The sequence below is a fragment of the Coregonus clupeaformis genome, chromosome 37, assembly GCF_020615455.1.
Source record: "Coregonus clupeaformis isolate EN_2021a chromosome 37, ASM2061545v1, whole genome shotgun sequence".
NCBI lineage: Eukaryota > Metazoa > Chordata > Actinopteri > Salmoniformes > Salmonidae > Coregonus > Coregonus clupeaformis.
Window position 1 is genome coordinate 31955059 of NC_059228.1, and position 25000 is coordinate 31980058.

Sequence of the window (25000 nt, forward strand, 5' to 3'; positions counted from 1 at the left end):
ATAACACACCGGCCCATTTTTTCCACTCGTGGCCCCCATTATTAGCCAAATAATAATACTTTTGCACCAAAGCCCCAATTTAGACAGGCCCACTGGGTTACAAATGGAGCCGGCCATCTGGCGTTTGCTCTGAAATGCCCTATGTTCAGTCCGCCCCTGTACAGGGTTGATGTAAGGGTGACATAGGGGTTTTCTGTCCAGACAAGATTATCCCATGTTGTTGGGGATGGCTGGATGGCTGCATGGCTGGATGGCTGGATGGCTGGATGGCTGGATGGCTGCATGGCTGGATGGCTGGATGGCTGGATGGCTGGATGGCTGGATGGCTGCATGGCTGGATGGCTGGATGGCTGGATGGCTGGATGGCTGCATGGCTGGATGGCTGGATGGCTGGATGGCTGCATGGCTGGATGGCTGGATGGCTGCATGGCTGGATGGCTGGAGGAGAATCTTCTGATGTTTGTTCTGGGTTTAGTTGGTCTTATAAGATGAGGGGTTCAGAGACAAGGGCTGCATTCCAAACGGCACCCTATTTCCTATTTAGTCAAAAGTAGTGCACTACATAGGGAATAGGGTGCCATTCTCTGGTCTAAAATAGTGCACTATATAGGGAATAGGGTGGCATTCTCTGGTCTAAAGTAGTGCACTATATAGGGAATAGGGTGCCATTCTCTGGTCTAAAGTAGTGCACTATATAGGGAATAGGGTGCCATTCTCTGGTCTAAAGTAGTGCACTATGTAGGGAATAGGGTGCCATTCTCTGGTCTAAGGTAGTGCCCTATGTAGGGAATAGGGTGCCATTCTCTGGTCTAAAGTAGTGCACTATATAGGGAATAGGGTGCCATTCTCTGGTCTAAAGTAGTGCCCTATGTAGGGAATAGGGTGCCATTTTCTTTCTATTTATTTCTATATTTTGTATCTTTACCTCTGCATTGTTGGAAAAGGGGTACCAGTACCGAGTCCATGTGCAGGGGTACGAGGTAATTGAGGTAGATATGTACTGTACATATAACTAGGAATACAGTGACAGATAATAAACAGTAGCAGCAGCGTATGTGATGAGTCTAAAAAGATGGTCAATGCAGATAGTCTGGGTAGCTATTTGGTTAACTATTTAACTAACTATTTAGCAGTCTTATGGCTTGGGGGGTAGAAGCTGTTCAGGGGCCTGTTGGTTCCAGACTTGGTGCATCGGGAACTGCTTGCCGTGCGGTAGCAGAGAGAACCGTATGTGACTTGGGTGGCTGGAGTCTTTGACAATTTGTAGGGTCTTCCTCTGACACCGCCTGGTATAGAGGTCCTGGATGGCAGGGAGCTCGGTCCCAATGATGTACTACCAGAGTTGTGGACTCCAGTCACAAACTTGATGACTTGAGACTCAACTTGATAGAAAATAAAATAACTTGACTTGGAATCAAAACTGATGACTTGAAATTATCTGGCAAGGTTTTGTAAAGTTTTGGCACTCATTTTGTGGCACAGAGTCTCTGTGGATTACTCAGCCAGAGACAGTAGGCACAGCGTCATCCTTGCAAAAAACGCACACCCGGCCCTCTGATTGGACCAGCAAACTGTCAATCAACACAGGTCGGGTGAGCTAGCGAGGTAGAAGTTCTGTTTATTTAATTCAATGTATGGTTTCCTTTGTTATGTCGATAGTTTGTTCATATTTCCCGGGTTATGTCGATAGTTTGTTGATATTTCCCGGGTTATGTCGATAGTTTGTTGATATTTCCCGGGTTATGTCGATGGTTTGTTCAAATTACTCGGGTTATGTCGATGGTTTGTTCAAATTACCCGGGTTATGTCGATAGTTTGCTCATATTTCCCGGGTTATGTCGATAGTTTGCTCACAAGCATTTCGCTACACCCGCAAAAACATCTGCTAAACGCGTGCATGTGACAAATAAAATGTGATTTTGATTTGATATTTCCAGGGTTATGTCAATAGTTTGGTCATAGTTGTTGTTCGTAATAGGAGGGCGATTAGAGATAAGCTATGTGGTTGAAATCTTTTCCGCCTCCTGAGGGGGAAGAGGCGTTTGTCGTGCCCTCTTCACGACTGTGTTGGTGTGTTTGGACCGAGACAGATCCTTAGTGAGCTGATCCTTCAGCAACAGTAGAGTAGATACATCTATATACAGTACGGTCTTCTGTAGTAAAGGATCCATATAAATCATCTAGTAACTGGGACGTTGTCAACGCCTGGGTCTCAAATGGCACCTATTCACTATATAGTGCACTGCTTTTGACCAGAGCCCCATTTCTGCACTCTATAAGGAATAGGGTGCCATTTGGGAAGTTTTCAATGTGTTAGTGAGTAGTGAAGAGACCCTGTGTGTGTGCGGCTCCTTTAAAACCTAGTCCTGCTATTAGGCTGCTTTACATTCCCCATAACCACACTGTATATCACTGTGACCCTCAGGGAAGGGAGGGGGGGAGGGAGTGAGGGAGGGAGGGAGGGAGGGAGGGAGGGAGGGAGGGAGGGGAAGTAAGTTAATGAAATAGAGAGAAGTTAGAGAATTCCTCTAGTTGTTGCTGATGCAGCTAGTCAGTTGAGAGAGATAGTGAGAGGAACAGGGAGGAGAGAGAATTAATAACCAAAATATGTGGAGCAGTTCTAACAGTGTATGAAACACAAAAAGCTCCTTTAGTTCCTGTTCCATTACCAGAAAAGGTGTTAAACTGCCTGTAAAACCTCAACCCTACTGTGCCAGACCCTCTCCAAAGGCCTAGTGTCCAGAAACACTATGTTTTATCCCCCTCTCTCTCTCTCTCTCTCTCTCTCTCTCTCTCTCTCTCTCTCTCTCTCTCTCTCTCTCTCTCTCTCTCTCTCTCTCTCTCTCTCTCTCTCTCTCTCTCTCTCTCTCTCTCTCTCTCTCTCTCTCTCTCTCTCTCTCTCCCTCCTTCCCTGTGGGTCTGTAACTGTGTGGTTTTGTAGAGTGGACCCCAGCTAGGCAGGGGGGCCTATTAGACCCACTAGACGGCCCCTAACATCTTTACAGCCCAGGTCTCTCATATAAAACACTGGTGCCCGTATTGGTAGATTTGTCTTCACATGCAGTGAAGGTGTAGTAAAACATGTCAATCTTCTTGAAAATGTCAACCTTTATCCTTTTGTTCATTGGCAAAGTAACCTAGCTACTGCTACAATAGACCAACATAGCCACTGTAGTAGGTCAAAGCTGTGTGCTGGAAAACCTTAGTAGAGCATGGGTGCTGTGTTCGGTAAAACCTTGGTAGAGCATGGGTGGAGTAGACATTGTGGTGCTCATGTGAATTTCCTGTCTTTTTCAGGATTCAGTCCTACTACTACCTAAAACGTTGTTGATAGTTAATACCATGGTAATTACACAGTAGTATACTTCAACTCTGAGGTGAAAGCTATATCTACTCATTCAATATCTTGCATGTTAGATCAAAGATATTACTATCTGCTTTTATTGTTTTGTACTTTTATGAAACTCCTTTTGTACTAAATCATCACCCCTGATGTCAAAGCTATAAATAGGCTTTTAAATCAACAATACAGTACATATGAACAAACTGTTTATTTTTACCATGTGAAAATACTAAACACTTCTCCCTCTCCTCTCTTCACAGCTGACCCAGTGGATGTACTCAAGGCTCTGGACTTTCACAGCTCCCCGGATGGCGTCCGTAAAGCTACAGGCCTCTGCGCTCACCGGAGAGGATCTAAACCCGACAAAGCCTTCCGCGTGGGGAAGCAGGCCCAGATCAGCGCTCCCACCAAGCAACTCTTCCCAGGTGACCTAACTGATCTGGAGAGACAGAAACACACACACACACACGCACGCACGCACGCACACACACACACACACACACACACTCTCTCACACACACAAACACTCACACACACACACACACACACACACACACACACACACACACACACACTCACTCACTCACTCACTCACTCACTCACTCACACACAAACACTCACACACTCACACACTCACACACTCACACACTCACACACTCACACACTCACTCACTCACTCACTCACTCACTCACTCACTCACTCACTCACTCACACACACACACACACACACACACACACACACACACACACACACACACACACAAACCTCAGTTAAGTTGATTTACCACACACTCACTGTAAGCAGAGTAAACCTGTCTCGTATTTGCCAGAACAGGATTTATCCAGTGTGACGTATTTTTTTAAATGCGTTGGCTTTGGGATGCCAGACTAGGGCTACGCATTTGGCAGGAAGTTAGAAATCTATCCACAAAGCAGACTGAGTCATAGGCTACGTCCCAAATTGAACCCTACTCTCTATTTAGTGCATTACTTTTGACCAGATCCCTATGGGCCACTGCCCTAGCTTTAGACTAGGTGGAGGTCTGATGCCCAGGTGGAGGTCTGATGCCCAGGTGGAGGTCTGATGCCCAGGTGGAGGTATGATGCCCAGGTGGAGGTCTGATGCCCAGCACTAGGTGGAGGTGTGATGCCCAGCACTAGGTGGAGGTCTGATGCCCAGGTGAAGGTGTGATGCCCAGTTGGAGGTATGATGCCCAGGTGGAGGTCTGATGCCCAGGTGGAGGTCTGATGCCCAGGTGGAGGTCTGATGCCCAGCACTAGGTGGAGGTCTGATGCCCAGGTGGAGGTCTGATGCCCAGCACTAGGTGGAGGTCTGATGCCCAGGTGGAGGTCTGATGCCCAGCACTAGGTGGAGGTCTGATGCCCAGCACTAGGTGGAGGTCTGATGCCCAGGTGGAGGTCTGATGCCCAGGTGAAGGTCTGATGCCCAGCACTAGGTGGAGGTCTGATGCCCAGCACTAGGTGGAGGTCTGATGCCCAGCACTAGGTGGAGGTCTGATGCCCAAGTGGAGGTCTGATGCCCAGCACTAGGTGGAGGACTTGATGTGACAAACACACCTGCATTCATCAGAGGCATTTTGGAGAGACAGAAAGCTCTTTGATAGTGTTTGAATTCCAAATGGCACCACACACTATTCCCTATTTAGTGCACCTCATACGGAATATGGTGTCATTTGGGACATATCCATTGTCTCCATAGGGGTGTGCTACTGTCCTAAACTGCTTACTGTTCAAGCAGTTAATCCACAGTACTGACAGTACTGACAATAAACAACAGCGGAATACAACTAATGACCATGTGTCATTAGTTGTAACAGTACAACACTTCTAACCTGCTGAATGAATAACTGAGACAATAGGGCCTACCCTGTAGAGATTAATGAATTGAGGGAAAATGGCCTTCCCTGTAGTGTTTAATGAATTGAGGGAAAAGGACCTTCCCTGTAGGGATTAATGAATTGAGGGAAAATGACCTTCCCTGTAGGGATTAATGAATTGAGGGAAAAGGGCCTTCCCTGTAGGGATAAATGAATTGAGGGGAAATGACCTTCCCTGTAGGGATTAATGAATTGAGGGGGAAATGACCTTCCCTGTAGGGATTCATGAATTGAGGGGAAATGACCTTCCCTGTAGGGATTAATGAATTGAGGGGAAAGGGCCTTCCCTGTAGGGATCTCAACTCGGTACCTAATGGCAGTCAGGCTACCTCTGGCGAGCACATGGAGGGCTGTGCGGCCCCCCAAAGAAATGCCACCCCACACCATGACTGACCCACCGCCAAACCGGTCATGCTGGAGGATGTTGCAGGCAGCAGAACATTCTCCACGGCGTCTCCAGACTCTGTCACGTCTGTCACGTGCTCAGTGTGAACCTGCTTTCATCTGTGAAGAGCACAGGGCGCCAGTGGCGAATTTGCCAATTCTCTGGCAAATGCCAAACGTCCTGCACGGTGTTGGGCTGTAAGCACAACCCCCACCTGTGGACGTCGGGCCCTCATACCACCTTTATGGAGTCTGTTTCTGACCGTTTGAGCAGACACATGCACATTTGTGGCCTGCTGGAGGTCATTTTGCAGGGCTCTGGCAGTGCTCCTCCTGCTCCTTCTTGCACAAAGGCGGAGGTAGCGGTCCTGCTGCTGGGTTGTTGCCCTCCTACGGCCTCCTCCACGTCTCCTGATGTACTGGCCTGTCTCCTGGTAGCGCCTCCATGCTCTGGACACTACGCTGACAGACACAGCAAACCTTCTTGCCACAGCTCGCATTGATGTGCCATCCTGGGTGAGCTGCACTACCTGAGCCACTTGTGTGGGTTGTAGACTCCGTCTCATGCTACCACTAGAGTGAAAGCACCAGCAGCATTCAAAAGTGACCAAAACATCAGCCAGGAAGCATAGGAACTGAGAAGTGGTCTGTGGTCACCACCTGCAAAACCAGTTCTTTATTGGGGGTGTCTTGCTAATTTCCTATAATTTCCACCTGTTGTCTATTCCATTTGCACAACAGCATGTGAAATGTATTGTCAATCAGTGTTGCTTCCTAAGTGGACAGTTTGATTTCACAGAAGTGTGATTGACTTGGAGTTACATTGTGTTGTTTAAGTGTTCCCTTTATTTTTTTGAGCAATGTACTATTTGGAAACGTAGGGCAACGACCAAGCATTTATTAGCTAAAAGGATAAATGAAGGACAAAGTTGGTTCTTGTCCGTTGGAGTCGTGTGCCCTCTTTCTGGTTGAAAAGATAGACAGTTTAAGACGCTAGTTGCCTACTTGGCCCATACTGGCAGGATACTGTATACAACTTTACTAGAAACAGTGGCTTGTTACATACTTTCTCCCCGTCTGTGAGTGTTGGTGCTTTGCCAAATTTCCCAGACAGCAAAGGAAAAATAAAGGCAGAAAATAGCAGGAGATTAAATTAACAATTAGATTTGCTGTGATTTTTGGCCAAAAATAATTGCCTGGAAACTTTACTGGTTTAAAGACTGGAAATTTCAGTCAAATAGGCTCAAATAAGATTGAATGGAGTGGAGTACAGTTTCCCATTTTTTTTAAAATTGGCAATGGTAGCAGTCTGTCAGAGTGCTCTGTCTAAGGAGAACAATTAAGCTTTTATTATTAATTAAAATTATTATTATTATTACATCATCACCAGCAGCCTAGTATTCTTTTTGTTCTAGTTAATCGTTTAGTTAAAGAACTACATTTTTTAGGATTATTCTCTTTCACACGCCTTGTAAAATTAATGTTCCAATTAGATCACTTCTGACCTTCAAGATTAGCCAGCTGCTCTTAGACGTTCTTAAAGTACCCGGCAACAAAGGACACTTTTAAACTTAAATTAAGTTATTAGTATCTACTATAATTGGGATAAAAGTAATCTGTACAAATCTGTAATTTTACGAGCCTGACCCTGCCACTTCGTCTGGTAAGCTAAGGGATGATGCTGGGGGAAATGTAACCTCTCTCAAGTAGACAAAGCTATGGACGTGAGGGCTAACAGTCCATGAGATTAACGTGATCATTTTTAATGTGTCCTCAAGGATGGGTGCAAATAAGGGCAAGCCTTGAATTCTGTTATTGTTGATGTATATAAACAAAAAGTCTCCCAGAAATATGATGATGTCATTAGGGCTGTAACGGTCATGGAATTTTGGATGACGGTTATTGGTGAGCCAAATGACCGCGGTCACCGTTCGAATAGCAAAATATATGCAAATGTTCTCCTCTCCTTTCGCTCCTGACTGCATGTGCTGCTGCTGCAGGGAGGGGGGTGTTTCCTAGGCAACCAAAGACTTGTTTGCTACAACACCTTGCTTGTTTCAACAAGGAGCAACTAAAGTTTCATCACGTTGTTAAGAGTCTATGTTACCGCAGAAACGGACTTAGCCAACCGATTTCCCAGCCGTCCCTTCTTCAGTCAGCTGTCTGTTCCACACAAAACATCATTATTATTATTATTATTATTATTATTATTATTATTATTATTATTATTTTGCTTTCCGGAAGCTGTGTTTTCTTTTTTGTCTTTTTTGTCTTCAAAAGCATTTTTTTGTGCCGGTATTTTTTTTTTTTACAACAGTTATGAAAGTTATTTTATTTTCATGATTGTCTTCATCCATAGCCGTCGGTTATAAGGTTATACTTGAATTGTGCCAGGCCTAGATGTCATATTACTGTGTCCACCTCTATCCTCTCTAACTCTTCTGTGTTTGATGATGTCATATTACCACGTCCACCTCTATCCTCTCTAACTCTTCTGTGTTTGATGATGTCATATTACTGTGTCCACCTCTATCCTCTCTAACTCTTCTGTGTTTGATGATGTCATATTACTGTGTCCACCTCTATCCTCTCTAACTCTTCTGTGTTTGATGATGTCATATTACTGTCCACCTCTATCCTCTCTAACTCTTCTGTGTTTGATGATGTCATATTACTGTGTCCACCTCTATCCTCTCTAACTCTTCTGTGTTTGATGATGTCATATTACTGTGTCCACCTCTATCCTCTCTAACTCTTCTGTGTTTGATGATGTCATATTACTGTGTCCACCTCTATCCTCTCTAACTCTTCTGTGTTTGATGATGTCATATTACTGTGTCCACCTCTATCCTCTCTAACTCTTCTGTGTTTGATGATGTCATATTACTGTCCACCTCTATCCTCTCTAACTCTTCTGTGTTTGATGATGTCATATTACCACGTCCACCTCTATCCTCTCTAACTCTTCTGTGTTTGATGATGTCATATTACTGTGTCCACCTCTATCCTCTCTAACTCTTCTGTGTTTGATGATGTCATATTACCACGTCCACCTCTATCCTCTCTAACTCTTCTGTGTTTGATGATGTCATATTACTGTGTCCACCTCTATCCTCTCTAACTCTTCTGTGTTTGATGATGTCATATTACTGTGTCCACCTCTATCCTCTCTAACTCTTCTGTGTTTGATGATGTCATATTACTGTCCACCTCTATCCTCTCTAACTCTTCTGTGTTTGATGATGTCATATTACTGTGTCCACCTCTATCCTCTCTAACTCTTCTGTGTTTGATGATGTCATATTACCACGTCCACCTCTATCCTCTCTAACTCTTCTGTGTTTGATGATGTCATATTACCACGTCCACCTCTATCCTCTCTAACTCTTCTGTGTTTGATGATGTCATATTACCACGTCCACCTCTATCCTCTCTAACTCTTCTGTGTTTGATGATGTCATATTACTGTGTCCACCTCTATCCTCTCTAACTCTTCTGTGTTTGATGATGTCATATTACTGTGTCCACCTCTATCCTCTCTAACTCTTCTGTGTTTGATGATGTCATATTACTGTCCACCTCTATCCTCTCTAACTCTTCTGTGTTTGATGATGTCATATTACTGTGTCCACCTCTATTTTCTCTAACTCTTCTGTGTTTGATGATGTCATATTACTGTGTCCACCTCTATCCTCTCTAACTCTTCTGTGTTTGATGATGTCATATTACCGCGTCCACCTCTATCCTCTCTAACTCTTCTGTGTTTGATGATGTCATATTACTGTGTCCACCTCTATCCTCTCTAACTCTTCTGTGTTTGATGATGTCATATTACTGTGTCCACCTCTATCCTCTCTAACTCTTCTGTGTTTGATGATGTCATATTACTGTCCACCTCTATCCTCTCTAACTCTTCTGTGTTTGATGATGTAATATTACTGTGTCCACCTCTATCCTCTCTAACTCTTCTGTGTTTGATGATGTCATATTACTGTGTCCACCTCTATCCTCTCTAACTCTTCTGTGTTTGATGATGTCATATTACTGTGTCCACCTCTATCCTCTCTAACTCTTCTGTGTTTGATGATGTCATATTACTGTGTCCACCTCTATCCTCTCTAACTCTTCTGTGTGTGATGATGTCATATTACTGTCCACCTCTATCCTCTCTAACTCTTCTGTGTTTGATGATGTCATATTACTGTCCACCTCTATCCTCTCTAACTCTTCTGTGTTTGATGATGTCATATTACCACGTCCACCTCTATCCTCTCTAACTCTTCTGTGTTTGATGATGTCATATTACTGTGTCCACCTCTATCCTCTCTAACTCTTCTGTGTTTGATGATGTCATATTACCACGTCCACCTCTATCCTCTCTAACTCTTCTGTGTTTGATGATGTCATATTACTGTGTCCACCTCTATCCTCTCTAACTCTTCTGTGTTTGATGATGTCATATTACCACGTCCACCTCTATCCTCTCTAACTCTTCTGTGTTTGATGATGTCATATTACCACGTCCACCTCTATCCTCTCTAACTCTTCTGTGTTTGATGATGTCATATTACTGTCCACCTCTATCCTCTCTAACTCTTCTGTGTTTGATGATGTCATATTACTGTGTCCACCTCTATCCTCTCTAACTCTTCTGTGTTTGATGATGTCATATTACCACGTCCACCTCTATCCTCTCTAACTCTTCTGTGTTTGATGATGTCATATTACTGTGTCCACCTCTATCCTCTCTAACTCTTCTGTGTTTGATGATGTCATATTACCACGTCCACCTCTATCCTCTCTAACTCTTCTGTGTTTGATGATGTCATATTACCACGTCCACCTCTATCCTCTCTAACTCTTCTGTGTTTGATGATGTCATATTACTGTCCACCTCTATCCTCTCTAACTCTTCTGTGTTTGATGATGTCATATTACTGTCCACCTCTATCTTCTCTAACTCTTCTGTGTTTGATGATGTCATATTACTGTCCACCTCTATCCTCTCTAACTCTTCTGTGTTTGATGATGTCATATTACCGCGTCCACCTCTATCCTCTCTAACTCTTCTGTGTTTGATGATGTCATATTACCACGTCCACCTTTTAACCTCTCTAATTATTATGTGTTTGATGATGTCATATTGCTAAGCTAACCTATCTACTTGTTGTTCGCCCACCACTAACCTTCTTCCCTTCACTTTTGGCACTACACATTGATGATTACCAAGGAGTTTGACAGTGTAACAGCTAGTGGGGATCCAAATAAACAGAACCAATCAGATGAATAATGAACCTCTCTAGACCTCTCTAAACTCTTATTTTGCTCCTCTCACCAGGAGGAGTGTTCCCAGAGGACTTCTCCGTGATGTTCACCATCAAGCCCAAGGCCGGCAGCCAGTCCTTCCTGCTGTCTGTGTATAACGAGAAGGGGGTACAGCAGCTGGGTGTGGAGGTGGGACGCTCCCCTGTCTTCCTGTACGAAGACCAACATGGGAAACCTGCGCCAGAGGAGTACCCACTGTTCAGATCCATCAACCTCGCTGACGGCAAGTAAGTGATGTCTGAGACACCTGAGGAACTCATCACTACCGTATCACAAAGCAAAGCCTTTTCTGTTACGGACAAGGTTTGGGTCGGGGGAAAAGGTATATGCACTGTCTGGGTTACTTTTAGGATTTTTCTTTCCTCAGGTAAGTAACTGAAGTTTGGCCTTTCACTTGGGTGACTGGACCCAAACCTACATTGGTGGGCAGTTGTATGCTTGTTGTGCTTTGATGTTCGGCGCAGTGGTCTAAGGCGCTGCATCGCAGTGCTAGCTGTGCCACTAGAGATCCTGGTTCGAATCCAGGCTCTGTCGTAGCCGGCCGCGACCGGGAGACCCATGGGGCGGCGCACAATTGGCCCAGCGTCGTCCAGGGTAGGGGAGGGAATGGCCGGCAGGGATATAGCTCAGTTGGTAGAGCATGGCGTTTGCAACGCCAGGGTTGTGGGTTTGATTCCCAAGGGGGGCCAGTATGAAAAATAAACTAACTGTAAGTCGCTCTGGATAAGAGCGTCTGCTAAATGACTAAAATGTAAATGTAAAATGTAATGTAATGTAGAAGGAGGACTGTGCAGGAGAGGGTCTGTGGCCTTGCTGTGTTCTTACTGTAGACATACTCCACACCACATAAAGCCATGTTGTACAAGATGGCCGACCGGATCGAAGCGTTCTGAGTTCTCAAGAATGTATTTAAGGGCTCCTCAGCAGACCCAAACAAACCACTGACAATTCACAATTATTAGATTTACATGCTTCATTGTTTAGTTATTGGTAACATAAGGAATATAACTGTGGGAGGCTGTATTTTTGAGTAACACATTTATTTATTTGGCAGGGTTTTAATGACAAACTGTTTATGCCAAATTATTTACAGCTGTCTATATTGTTAAAGTGTAGTAAACTATCGAAATAAAAGAGTTTGAGCTTCATAAATTACTTAACTGTAACATTAATATTCTGACTGTGAACTCTTTGCTAATATGAAACATTTTGCAAGAACGTGTCTGATACAATTGTCTACAGTGAAATGAAACGTTGCGTTGGTATGTGACATGAATGTCTGTAGTTGATTTATCTGTTTTCCAGACCTTGTAAAGTAGAGTTAGCCTGTTTCAATTACTGTACTTTTATTGTTTTATTGTTTATCTAGCTAGGAATGTTTCTGAGAAGAACAAAATTATCTTCAGTAAGAACAACCTAGTTTTAAGTTTTAAATCTCTTGGCATCTCTGTGACTATACCAGACTGTAGATAATCTCTGTGACTATACCAGACTGTAGATCATCTCTGACTATACCAGACTGTAGATCATCTCTATGACTATACCAGACTGTAGATCATCTCTGACTATACCAGACTGTAGATCATCTCTGACTATACCAGACTGTAGATCATCTCTGTGACTATACCAGACTGTAGATCATCTCTGACTATACCAGACTGTAGATCATCTCTGACTATACCAGACTGTAGATCATCTCTGTGACTATACCAGACTGTAGATCATCTCTATGACTATACCAGACTGTAGATCATCTCTGTGACTATACCAGACTGTAGATCATCTCTGTGACTATACCAGACTGTAGATCATCTCTGTGACTATACCAGACTGTAGATCATCTCTGACTATACCAGACTGTAGATCATCTCTGACTATACCAGACTGTAGATCATCTCTGACTATACCAGACTGTAGATCATCTCTATGACTATACCAGACTGTAGATCATCTCTGACTATACCAGACTGTAGATCATCTCTGACTATACCAGACTGTAGATCATCTCTGTGACTATACCAGACTGTAGATCATCTCTATGACTATACCAGACTGTAGATCATCTCTGTGACTATACCAGACTGTAAATCATCTCTGTGACTATACCAGACTGTAAATCATCTCTGTGACTATACCAGACTGTAGATCATCTCTATGACTATACCAGACTGTAGATCATCTCTGACTATACCAGACTGTAGATCATCTCTGACTATACCAGACTGTAGATCATCTCTATGACTATACCAGACTGTAGATCATCTCTCTGACTATACCAGACTGTAGATCATCTCTCTGACTATACCAGACTGTAGATCATCTCTGACTATACCAGACTGTAGATCATCTCTATGACTATACCAGACTGTAGATCATCTCTGACTATACCAGACTGTAGATCATCTCTATGACTATACCAGACTGTAGATCATATCTGACTATACCAGACTGTAGATCATCTCTCTGACTATACCAGACTGTAGATCATCTCTGACTATACCAGACTGTAGATCATCTCTCTGACTATACCAGACTGTAGATCATCTCTCTGACTATACCAGACTGTAGATCATCTCTGACTATACCAGACTGTAGATCATCTCTATGACTATACCAGACTGTAGATCATCTCTGACTATACCAGACTGTAGATCATCTCTATGACTATACCAGACTGTAGATCATCTCTGACTATACCAGACTGTAGATAATCTCTGACTATACCAGACTGTAGATCATCTCTGACTATACCAGACTGTAGATCATCTCTCTGACTATACCAGACTGTAGATCATCTCTCTGACTATACCAGACTGTAGATCATCTCTCTGACTATACCAGACTGTAGATCATCTCTCTGACTATACCAGACTGTAGATCATCTCTGACTATACCAGACTGTAGATCATCTCTCTGACTATACCAGACTGTAGATCATCTCTGACTATACCAGACTGTAGATCATCTGTCACGCCCTGGCTCTGGGGACACTGTTATGTTGAGCCAGGGTGTGTAGATCTATGGGTTTTGGTTCTATGGGTGTTTATTTCTATGTTGGCCAGAGTGACTCCCAATCAGAGGCAACGAGTGTCAGCTGTCGTGGGTTGTCTCTGATTGGGAGCCATATTTAAACTGTCTGTTTTTCATTCGGGTTTGTGGGATTTTGTTCGTATTTGGTTTGTGTATGACCATTGACTGTCACGTCTTCGTTTTGTTGTTTTGATCGTTTGATCATTGATATAATAAATATGTTCGCTTTCAACGCTGCGCCTTGGTCCTCCTCTCTGGTAGACGATCGTGACAGAAAATCCCACCAAGATGTGACCAAGCAGCGTGTCCAGGAGCCATCGCCAGGGAGATCCTAACAGATCTCCTTCGCCTCCTCGACTGGGTCAAGCCGAGTGAGGAGGAGAAGGGCTTGACCTTGTGGCAGAAGGGCAAAAGGCTGGCGAGGGACATGGAGACCTGGTCCACGGGTAGGGAGACGCCCAGAAAATTTTTTAGGGGGGCTAACGCCGTGACGACGGGCCAGCAGGAGACCGCGGCAGAGCGGCCCAGCGGATTGGCAAAGGAGGACGCAGGTTACGGGAGTCACTGGTCACCAGGGGAAGGAAGGTGTAGAGGCACGGCGAGAGGTACTGGGGTGTGTTACCAGTCCGGTCCGGCCCGTCCAGATCCCGGTGTAGGGCCAGTGGTGTGTGTCCCCAGTACGGTCCGGTCTGTTCCTGCTCCCCGCACCAAGTCTGTGGTGCGTTTCGTCAGCCCTGTCCGGCGTTCCTGCTCTCCGCACCAAGTCTGTGGTGCGCGTCGCCAGCCCAGTCCGGCCCATTGCTGCTCCCCGCACCAAGTCTGTGGTGAGTCTCGTCAGCCCGGCTCTGCCCGCTCTGCTCTCCGCACCAGGTCTGTGGTGCGCGTCGCCAGCCCAGTCCGGCCCATTCCTGCTCCCGCACCAAGTCTGTGGTGCGTCTCATCAGCCCGGCTCGGCCCGTTCCTGCTCCCCGCACTCAAGTCAGTGGTGCGCTGCCAGCCTTGGATCGCCCGTTCCTGCTCCCCACACCAAGCCAGTGGTGTGCGTCGTCCAGTCGGCACGGCCCGGCCTGTTCCCCGCACTCAAGTCAGGGGTGCGCTCGACAGCCCGCTCGCGCGCTTGCTCCCCACCAAGCCAGTGGTGTGCGTGATCAGTCCGGCACGGCCCGTGCCTGTTCCACCGGTGGCTGGTCCGGCACCGGTCAGATGCTTCACGCCGGAGCTAGAGCAATCCGCTCCCACCAGTGTGCAGTCCAGCTCCGGCCAGCGGGGCCAGACCGACCAGGGGTACTTTGGGGGGTTGGGAGGGAGCGGGGATCAGGCCCGGAGCCGGATCCGCCGCCTAGGCGGAGTGCCCACCCGGTCCCTCCCTGTGGGTTTTGTTGACGTGGTGGAGTCCGCGCCTTAGGGGGGTACTGTCACGCCCTGGCTCTGGGGACACTGTTATGTTGAGCCAGGGTGTGTAGATCTATGGGTTTTGGTTCTATGGGTGTTTATTTCTATGTTGGCCAGAGTGACTCCCAATCAGAGGCAACGAGTGTCAGCTGTCGTGGGTTGTCTCTGATTGGGAGCCATATTTAAACTGTCTGTTTTTCATTCGGGTTTGTGGGATTTTGTTCGTATTTGGTTTGTGTATGACCATTGACTGTCACGTCTTCGTTTTGTTGTTTTGATCGTTTGATCATTGATATAATAAATATGTTCGCTTTCAACGCTGCGCCTTGGTCCTCCTCTCTGGTAGACGATCGTGACATCATCTCTATGACTATACCAGACTGTAGATCATCTCTATGACTATACCAGACTGTAGATCATCTCTCTGACTATACCAGACTGTAGATCATCTCTGTGACTATACCAGACTGTAGATCATCTCTGACTATACCAGACTGTAGATCATCTCTGACTATACCAGACTGTAGATCATCTCTATGACTATACCAGACTGTAGATCATCTCTATGACTATACCAGACTGTAGATCATCTCTGACTATACCAGACTGTAGATCATCTCTGTGACTATACCAGACTGTAATCATCTCATTAAACCAGACTGTAGATCATCTCTATGACTATACCAGACTGTAGATCATCTCTGACTATACCAGACTGTAGATCATCTCTGTGACTATACCAGACTGTAGATCATCTCTGACTATACCAGACTGTAGATCATCTCTGACTATACCAGACTGTAGATCATCTCTCTGACTATACCAGACTGTAGATCATCTCTGACTATACCAGACTGTAGATCATCTCTATGACTATACCAGACTGTAGATCATCTCTGACTATACCAGACTGTAGATCATCTCTGACTATACCAGACTGTAGATCATCTCTATGACTATACCAGACTGTAGATCATCTCTGACTATACCAGACTGTAGATGTCCAACCTGTGCTCAGGTTTTACCATTCAACATCAACATATACACCTCATACATTTCATGTTCTCCCCAAATCTCTCATGTTTCTCTAACCCACTTCCTCCTCTGTCCATGTGTAGATGGCATCGCGTGGCCATCAGTGTAGAGAAGAAGAGTGTGACCATCATTGTGGATTGTAAGAAGAAGCTGAGCAGGCCCCTGAAGAGGAGTGACGGGGCAGCCATCAACACTGACGGCATCATTGTCTTTGGAACCAGGATTCTGGATGAAGAAGTCTTTGAGGTAAGAACATTAAAGACCCAGTGCAGTCAAAAATGTGACTTTTCCTGTGCTTTATATATATATATTTCCACACTATGAGGTTGGAATAATACTGTGAAATTGTGAATATTGTAAGGACATTGGCTATTGCTTACTGTGCCACTGTATTGTTGATTTTATATATGGATAGTATGCAGCAAATGTTGGATTGATGCCTTTTTGAGACAGGCCTGTACCCGGGGCAAAAGGGGGGCTTATCCCCCTCTGTTTCAGTTTTATGTCCCTATATAAAAATAGCAACAAAGTTCAAATGATTGAGTGACAGGTTGGCGCAAAATCTGTATCTCCGATGCGCTGTCTCAGCACAATGGACAGAGCTCACCGTGGTGTATGTAGTGAGGCTATGGAAAGCCACTGGGGAGCAGGGTTTCCGTTAGCCGGTAACTGCCGGATTTTGGCCGATAGAATAATGAAAAGCTGATAAATAAAATTGTAGCTGGACAAATTATCCCGGGGCTCCCCTGCTGCTGAGGAGAGAGAGGAGGCGAGACAGGAGCCATGGCCTAGGCTACTGTTGATTGCGAAGATGGAGGCCGTTTTCATTGAAGCAAAACTAAAGTTAGAGAGTACGCCTGTAGTGAAACGCCTTCAAGCCGGCGCTGCAGGCTGCCATCATTTAGTCGCATTTTGAAACCTGGCGGTGGGAGTTAAAAAAATGTATTGGTTGCATCGGTGCAGGCTGCACATTCATTCAACTCACTAAAAACTTATTATTTCTTAGGAGGCTAAAACCATGATTTGGTTAAATAGTAAAGTACATTATCCTTGTGATTCCTGTAATGAAAGTGTCTGCCTGCCCCTGTACCTGTTTCTCTGGGACCTGCCCCTGTACCTGTTTCTCTGGGGCCTGCTGCTGGGGCCTGCCCCTGTACCTGTTTCTCTGGGGCCTGCTGCTGGGGCCTGCCCCTGTACCTGTTTCTCTGGGGCCTGCTGCTGGGGCCTGCCCCTGTACCTGTTTCTCTGGGGCCTGCTGCTGGGGCCTGCCCCTGTACCTGTTTCTCTGGGGCCTGCTGCTGGGGCCTGCCCCTGTACCTGTTTCTCTGGGGCCTGCTGCTGGGGCCTGCCCCTGTACCTGTTTCTCTGGGGCCTGCTGCTGGGGCCTGCCCCTGTACATGTTTCTCTGGGGCCTGCTGCTGTGGCCTGCCCCTGTACCTGTTTCTCTGGGGCCTGCTGCTGGGGCCTGCCCCTGTACCTGTTTCTCTGGGGCCTGTCTAGCGAACCACTCTCTCTCTCTCTCCTTTCCCAGGCGAAAAATAAATGCTCCGGGAGAAAGAAAAGTGTTCTGATTGTATAGCATTTTTTAAAAATAGAATTGCTGGGAAGACACAGCTATCCTATTGTCACAGATGGAGAGAAGATGTTCTCAGCTTTCTGTAGGTATACTGTTTTTTCTCGACTCTCAGTTTTGAGCTCAATAGCAAGTATTTAACAAACATATTTGAAATGGCTTTGAGATACAGAGCATTGGGCATTGCGGTGCATTGGCCTCATTGGACAGTAGGCTTTAACTGCAACGTTTTTGGGGACATTAAATGTACTGTTAGATTAATACATTGCTACTATGAGTGGGTGTTATATTTAGAGTTAGTGATCTAGCTAATGTGTTTTGAGTTTCCACTTACTCATCTCTATAAAAAAAATAAAAAATGATAAATCATTCTGGAGCCGTATTTTAACAGTAGAATATAGCAACAATAGCCTAGTTGTCTACCCACAATGCATGACGATCACTGGATTAGGTTGCACATAAAACTATTTAGAACCACAACATCACAAGATGATTAAATAACTGTACTTCTTCAACCTCAGCAGTCTATTACACGTTTCATAGAGCTGTGAACGACTTTAGAAGACGATAAGCCTAATCATTTGTTCTATTGCGTGATGCTGGGAAAAAAAACAATTGGTGCGACCAAATCATGGGCTGGTAACACCAACTGAAAAACTTAGTGGCACCAGTGTCACCAGGGAAAATGTTAGTCTGGAGCCCTGCTACAAGGGGAATGTCCTCCATATGGAAAGGTTTTAATATGGTAGTGGACAAAGAAGAGAAGAACGTTGGCGCGACCAAAGCAGGATATTGTGAAATTCGCTATTCAGGTAGCATACAATTTTGGAACTTCAATTATTTATTATTTTGGTATGTACAATCATTTGTTTTATTATTATTATTCTATATACTTGTTATTATTGTAGGCCTATTTATTAATCCAAACCAGTTCTTTGAATATGCAAAAGGTGTTTTGTTTCATTCTGTTGAGACATTGTCATTGACTAAATTAAATTTGATCTGTCTTTTTAATTGTGTGCTCCGTATGTAGTTTAAGATACAGTGCAATCGGAAAGTATTCAGACCCCTTCACTTTTTCCAGATTTTGTTATGTTACAGCCTTATTCTGGTGGTCCTCTGTAGCTCAGCTGGTAGAGCACGGCGCTTGTAACGCCAAGGTAGTGGGTTCGATCCCCGGGACCACCCATACACAAAAAATGTATGCACGCATGACTGTAAGTCGCTTTGGATAAAAGCGTCTGCTAAATGGCATATTATTATTATTATAAAATGGATTAAATAAAATATGTTTGTCATCTATCTACACACAATACCCCAAAAAGACCTCCCGAGTGGCGCAGTGGTCTAAGGCACTGCATCGCAGTGCTAGCTGTGCCACTAGAAATCCTGGTTCGTAGCCGGCCACGACCGGGAGACCCCATGGGGCGGCGCACAATTGGCCCAGCATCGTCCAGGGTAGGGGAGGGAATGGCCGGCAGGGATGTAGCTCAGTTGGTAGAGCATGGCGTTTGCAACGCCAGGGTTGTGGGTTCGTTTCCCACCGGAGGCCAGTATGAAAAAATGAAATAATAATAATAAAAATGTATGCACTCACTAACTGTAAGTCGCTCTGGATAAGAGTGTCTGCTAAATGACTAAAATGTAAATGTAAATGACAAAGTGAAAACAGGTTTTTAGATTTTTTTGCAAATGTATAAAAAATTATAAACAGAAATACCTTATTTACATAAGTATTCAGACCCTTTGCTATGAGACTCAAAATTGAGCTTAGGTGCATCCTGTTTCCATTGATCATCCTTGAGATGTTTCTACAACTTGATTGGAGTCCACCTGTGGTAAATTCAATTGATTGGGCATTCTATATAAGGTCCCACAGTTAACAGTGCATGTCAGAGCAAAAACCAAGCCATGAGGTCGAAATAATTGTCCGTAGAGGTCCGAGACAGGATTGTGTCGAGGCACAGATCTGGGAAAGGGTACCAAAAAATGTCTGCAGCATTGAAGGTCCGCAAGAACACAGTTGCCTCCATCATTCTTAAATGGAAGAAGTTTGGAACCACCAAGACTCTTCCTAGAGCTGGCTGCCTGGCCAAACTGAGCAATCAGGGGAGAAGGGCCTTGGTCAGGGAGGTGACCAACAACCCAATGGTCAATCTGACAGACCTCTAGAGTTCCTCTGTGGAGATGGAAGAAACTTCCAGAAGGACAACTATCTCTGCAGCACTCCACCAATCAGGCCTTTATGGTAAAGTGGCCAGACAGAAGCCACTCCTCAGTAAAAGGCACATGAAAACACACTTGGAGTTTGCCAAAAGGCACCTAAAGGACTCTCAGACCATGAGAAACAAGATTCTCTGGATTGAACTCTAAAGCCTGAATTCCAAGCGTCACGTCTGGAGGAAACCTGCCACCATCCCTACGGTGAAGCATGGTGGTGGCAGCATCATGCTGTGGGGATGTTTTTCAGCGGCAGGGACTAGGAGGCTAGTCAGGATCGAGGGAAAGATGAACGGAGCAAAGTACAGAGAGATCCTTGATGAAGACCTGCTCTAGAGCGTTCAGGACCTCAGACTGGGAGCGAATGTTCACCTTCCAACAGGACAACGACCCTAAGCACACAGCCAAGACAATGAAGGAGTGGCTTTGGGACAAGTCTCTGAATTTCCTTGAGTGGCCCAGCCAGAGCGCGGACTTGAACCCGATCGAACATCTCTGGAGAGACCTGAAAATAGCTGTGCAGCGACGCTCCCAATCCAACCTGACAGAGCTTGAGAGGATCTGTAGGGAAGAAAGGGAGAAACTCCCCAAATACAGGTGTGCCAAGCTTGTTGCGTCATACCCAAGAAGACTTGAGGCTGTAATCGCTGCAAAAGGTGCTTCAACAAAGTACTGAGTAAAGGGTCTGAATACTTATGTAAATGTGATACTTTTATATTTTCATACATTTGCAAACAATTTTAAAAACCAGTTTTTGCTTTGACATGATGGGGTATTGTGTGTAGATTGATGAAGGGGAAAAAACAATTGAATCAATTTTAGAATAAGGCTGTAACGTAACAAAATGTGGAAAAAGTCAAGGGGTCTGAATGCTTTCCCAATGCACTGTAGATTATAAGTAGGCCTATTGTTGAATAAATATCATTAGCCTATCATTAGCTGTAATTTGTTGGGTACGGTAGGCACTAGCCTTTCTTGGTAATTGCTGCAATACAGCCTGTACGAAACTTTTGTGAAGGTTTCTACCAGGTAGCAAGTATTTTGTTCCATTCTGTTGTGCCATTATCTTTGTTTCAAATGAAGTTCCAACTGTTTGCCGCAATGTAATATCCTGCTTTTTATTTTCTTGACTTGACTTTTGATATTACCCTACAAAAGTTTAGAAACATTTGTGAAGGTTTGGTGTGGTTATTAGACTATTATTACTACTGGCCTGTGGCATGACGGCAGTACGCACCGGCGTAGATCAGCTGGCCACATGGCGTAGATCGGTGGTCAGTTTGCTGATTCAGCTGGCCACACGGCGTAGATCGGTGGTCAGTTTGCTGATTCAGCTGGCCACACGGCGTAGATCGGTGGTCAGTTTGCTGATTCAGCTGGCCACACGGGCGTAGATCGGTGGTCAGTTTGCTGATTCAGCTGGCCACACGGGCGTAGATCGGTGGTCAGTTTGCTGATTCAGCTGGCCACACGGCGTAGATCGGTGGTCAGTTTGCTGATTCAGCTGGCCACACGGCGTAGATCGGTGGTCAGTTTGCTGATTCAGCTGGCCACACGGCGTAGATCGGTGGTCAGTTTGCTGATTCAGCTGGCCACACGGCGTAGATCGGTGGTCAGTTTGCTGATTCAGCTGGCCACATGACGTAGATCGGTGGTCAGTTTGCTGATTCAGCTGGCCACATGACGTAGATCGGTGGTCAGTTTGCTGATTCAGCTGGCCACATGACGTAGATCGGTGGTCAGTTTGCTGATTCAGCTGGCCACATGGCGTAGATCGGTGGTCAGTTTGCTGATTCAGCTGGTATGAATGAAAATGCAACCACTCACGTCTTTTAAACATGACTTAAAAAACATAAGCCTGTGCAACATTAACCAATTAAAAACAGTTATGTAGCAGTGAGGTTTGTGCAGTAGACTATAGACCCCAATACATTATCACTGCATATTGGCTTTGCTTGAATTGTCCTGCCAATGTTGTTCTTCTCAGACCATTTAGAAATTCTATATATTTTAAAATAGGTATATGATCACACTGGTAATATATACTTTGTTGTATTACTTGTGAGGCATAGCTGAGTGAGCATAATAATTAGCTTTTTTTTTTTTTTACTGAACTGATGGCCTTCATCTGATGGTCAGTCTGAGGGGAGGGAGGGAACAGCGCGGTGAGGCTGCCTCTCACCCAACTCACCGTCCCTCCTCTCTCCCTCCCTCTGCTGAGAAAAGGGGACACAGTCTTCCAGCTGATGGTGAAACTCAAGTCCCACTGCATTATTTCTGCCTCATGCACCAACTCATGTTGTTACTGCTATGACCAGAGAAAGTGAAATATTCTGCGATATTAAAAAAAAGACACAAGCTGCTAATAATAACAACGCAAGCTTCTCGGAACACTTTGCTGTACTCATTCATTGCAGCTGCAGTGCTGGTTGTAGGGTGAGTGGAAGTAGGGAGAACGCACATTTTATGGCTTAAAGTGTTGAACAAAGTGTTGGCAGTGTTTAGTAATAACTTAGCCATGAACTTACTCGTAGCTCTTTGCTGTATTCGTTGAGTCTCTCTCTAGTCATGGTTTTAAAAGTTTTGACATTTCACAGTATCAACTTTGCTGTGCGTTCAAGTCTTCTTTTTACAATCTATGGCTCGAGGGAACTGTGCAGACACGGTGATCTGAGCTATCTGATTGGCCAGCGGTAGGCCTGTAGGTGCACTTGATTTGCTCTCTGGGCCTGCCGGGTAGGCAGAGTTTTACCTTCAGTTCTACCTTCAGCCGAAGGGCTGCTGAATCAAGTGCACCTACCGCCAACAGCGGTGATCGACTAGAAATGCCTTGGTGACCACTGACATAGATGAATGTGGATGGATCTTATTGAAGGCATGCTGTATTTCAATTGGTCTCAATTATACTATTATCCAGCATGCATTGGAGTCTACTGGCAGTGAGTAATGTTAGGAGTCGTAAAGTTAATTTGTTTTCAGAAACCAGTTTCTTTATTCTTTCATAAATTTTGTAGTTTTATGGACCATATAACAACAGTACTTGGCTTTCTGCGCTTGGGTAAAGCCCTGCACTGTGTCAAGGGAAAATGGTAGTTGTTTATGACTTTAAATGAGTTTTTCCCCCCTAAAAGAGTGGTAGGAATTGAGAAGAAAGTCTACATAGAAGTCTGAAATAAGAACATGCTATGAGGGAGCATATTAAGGATAATTTCTATTTCCAACTCAGTTGTTGTCATGGAGGTTGTTTGTGACATAGAACGTGCTGAGAGTTTTCAGTCATGAATAATATTGTCACTGAGTTACTGTCAGTTTTACTACTACAAAATGTCTTTATTTTGAGTCACCGGAGGACAAGGGGATTCATGGGGTGCAAAACCTCAGAATGTCAAGAAATAGGAATTGTGAATTTAATTGGCAGAGTTATGAGATGATTATGGCGTGAACAATGTAGCTCAGATCCAAGAAGTATTTCATGGTATCCAATCCTAACATACATTAAAGAGCAAATTGACCTGTATAGCTCTCATTACACTTGACGTGATAACACTGGAGGTCAGACAATGTATCTTAGCTGTGAACCCAGCTTCAAGAAATGCCTTGATGTAGCTTGGAGGCTTTCGGGAATTATTTAATGATATCCGCAAATGGACCACCATTAATTGCTCTAGTTACTCCCAATGATAGACGACTGATCATTCTCCTTAGCTCTTAACCCAGCTTTACCACAGACAGGTAGCTGTGAGGTCTATGGAAACTATGAGCGGCATGCTATGCTACGGTATGATACATTACCTGACAAGACGGCTGCAGGTAGCTGTGAGGTCTATGGAAACTATGAGCGGCATGCTATGCTACGGTACGATACATTACCTGACAAGACGGCGGCAGGTAGCTTAGTGGTTAAGAGCGTTGTGCCAGTAATCGAAAGGTCGCTGGTTCCGAGCCGACTAGGTGAAAAATCTGTCGATGTGCCCTTGAGCAAGGCACTTAACCCTAATTGCTCCTGTAAGTCGCTCTGGATAAGAGCGTCTGCTAAATGACAAAAAATAAAAAAAATAAAAATGACAATAGCCCCATTCTGTCTTGATATTGAGAGGGAAGCACTAAACTGAAAATATGTTGCCTACATGTGTGGACAGCTAGCCAGCTATTTCTGCATTTAACCATACACCATATACAGTACAAATGAATGGTTAGCATTTAGCTAATTAGCATTGGCACTCTCACCACCACCACAGATATTTTAAATTCTGGTTTGAGGCCAAGTTCGGCGCTATGTGGGTGTTCTTTGTTTGAATGTAAATTACGCTAAACTGAGTGGAATTATAGAGCAATTTGGCCTCTCTTTTTCTCTGTTTAGAAACGATGAGAAGAGAAAATGATTTTGTTTGTGCCGGGGGAATCCGGTTCGCACGTTGGAAGGCGGTTGGTTTCCTTTGGAGCTCTCTAGCCGCTAGCTAGCGGTGCTGTGGTGACTGAGAGAGACTTATGTAGTGCACTACTTTTGACCAGGGCCCATAATGCACTATGTAGGGAATAGGGTGCCATTTGGGACACAGACGAGAGCTATTTCTTCAGCTGTAATCATTTCCACTTCAACTTTAATAGCCTTTGGGTTTGTTGATTGTAATCTTTAAGCAAGCTGCACGCTAATGACCAGACAGAGTCAGAGGGAAATCCCCTCTAATAGGATGGTGTTGGTTGTAGTTTAGTGACTGAGGATCGAGACTCAGGGATTTGCAGCCCTCCAAGGTAGACAAAGTGTTCACAAAGGCAGCTGTTGAAACAAGGCCAGCAAA

The 25000-nt window shown here is 44.8% G+C and overlaps 1 protein-coding gene across 1 annotated transcript in view; it reads left to right on the forward strand.

Moving 5' to 3' along the window:
• Window positions 1–25000, forward strand: part of LOC121580574 (collagen alpha-1(XI) chain-like) — a 197293-nt gene that overhangs the window by 19503 nt on the left and 152790 nt on the right. Inside the window, exons 2-4 of the mRNA XM_041895525.2 lie at window positions 3604–3768; window positions 10965–11178; window positions 16492–16654. Of these exons, the coding sequence (XP_041751459.2) occupies window positions 3604–3768; window positions 10965–11178; window positions 16492–16654 (542 nt within the window). The remainder of the gene's footprint in view (window positions 1–3603; window positions 3769–10964; window positions 11179–16491; window positions 16655–25000) is intronic.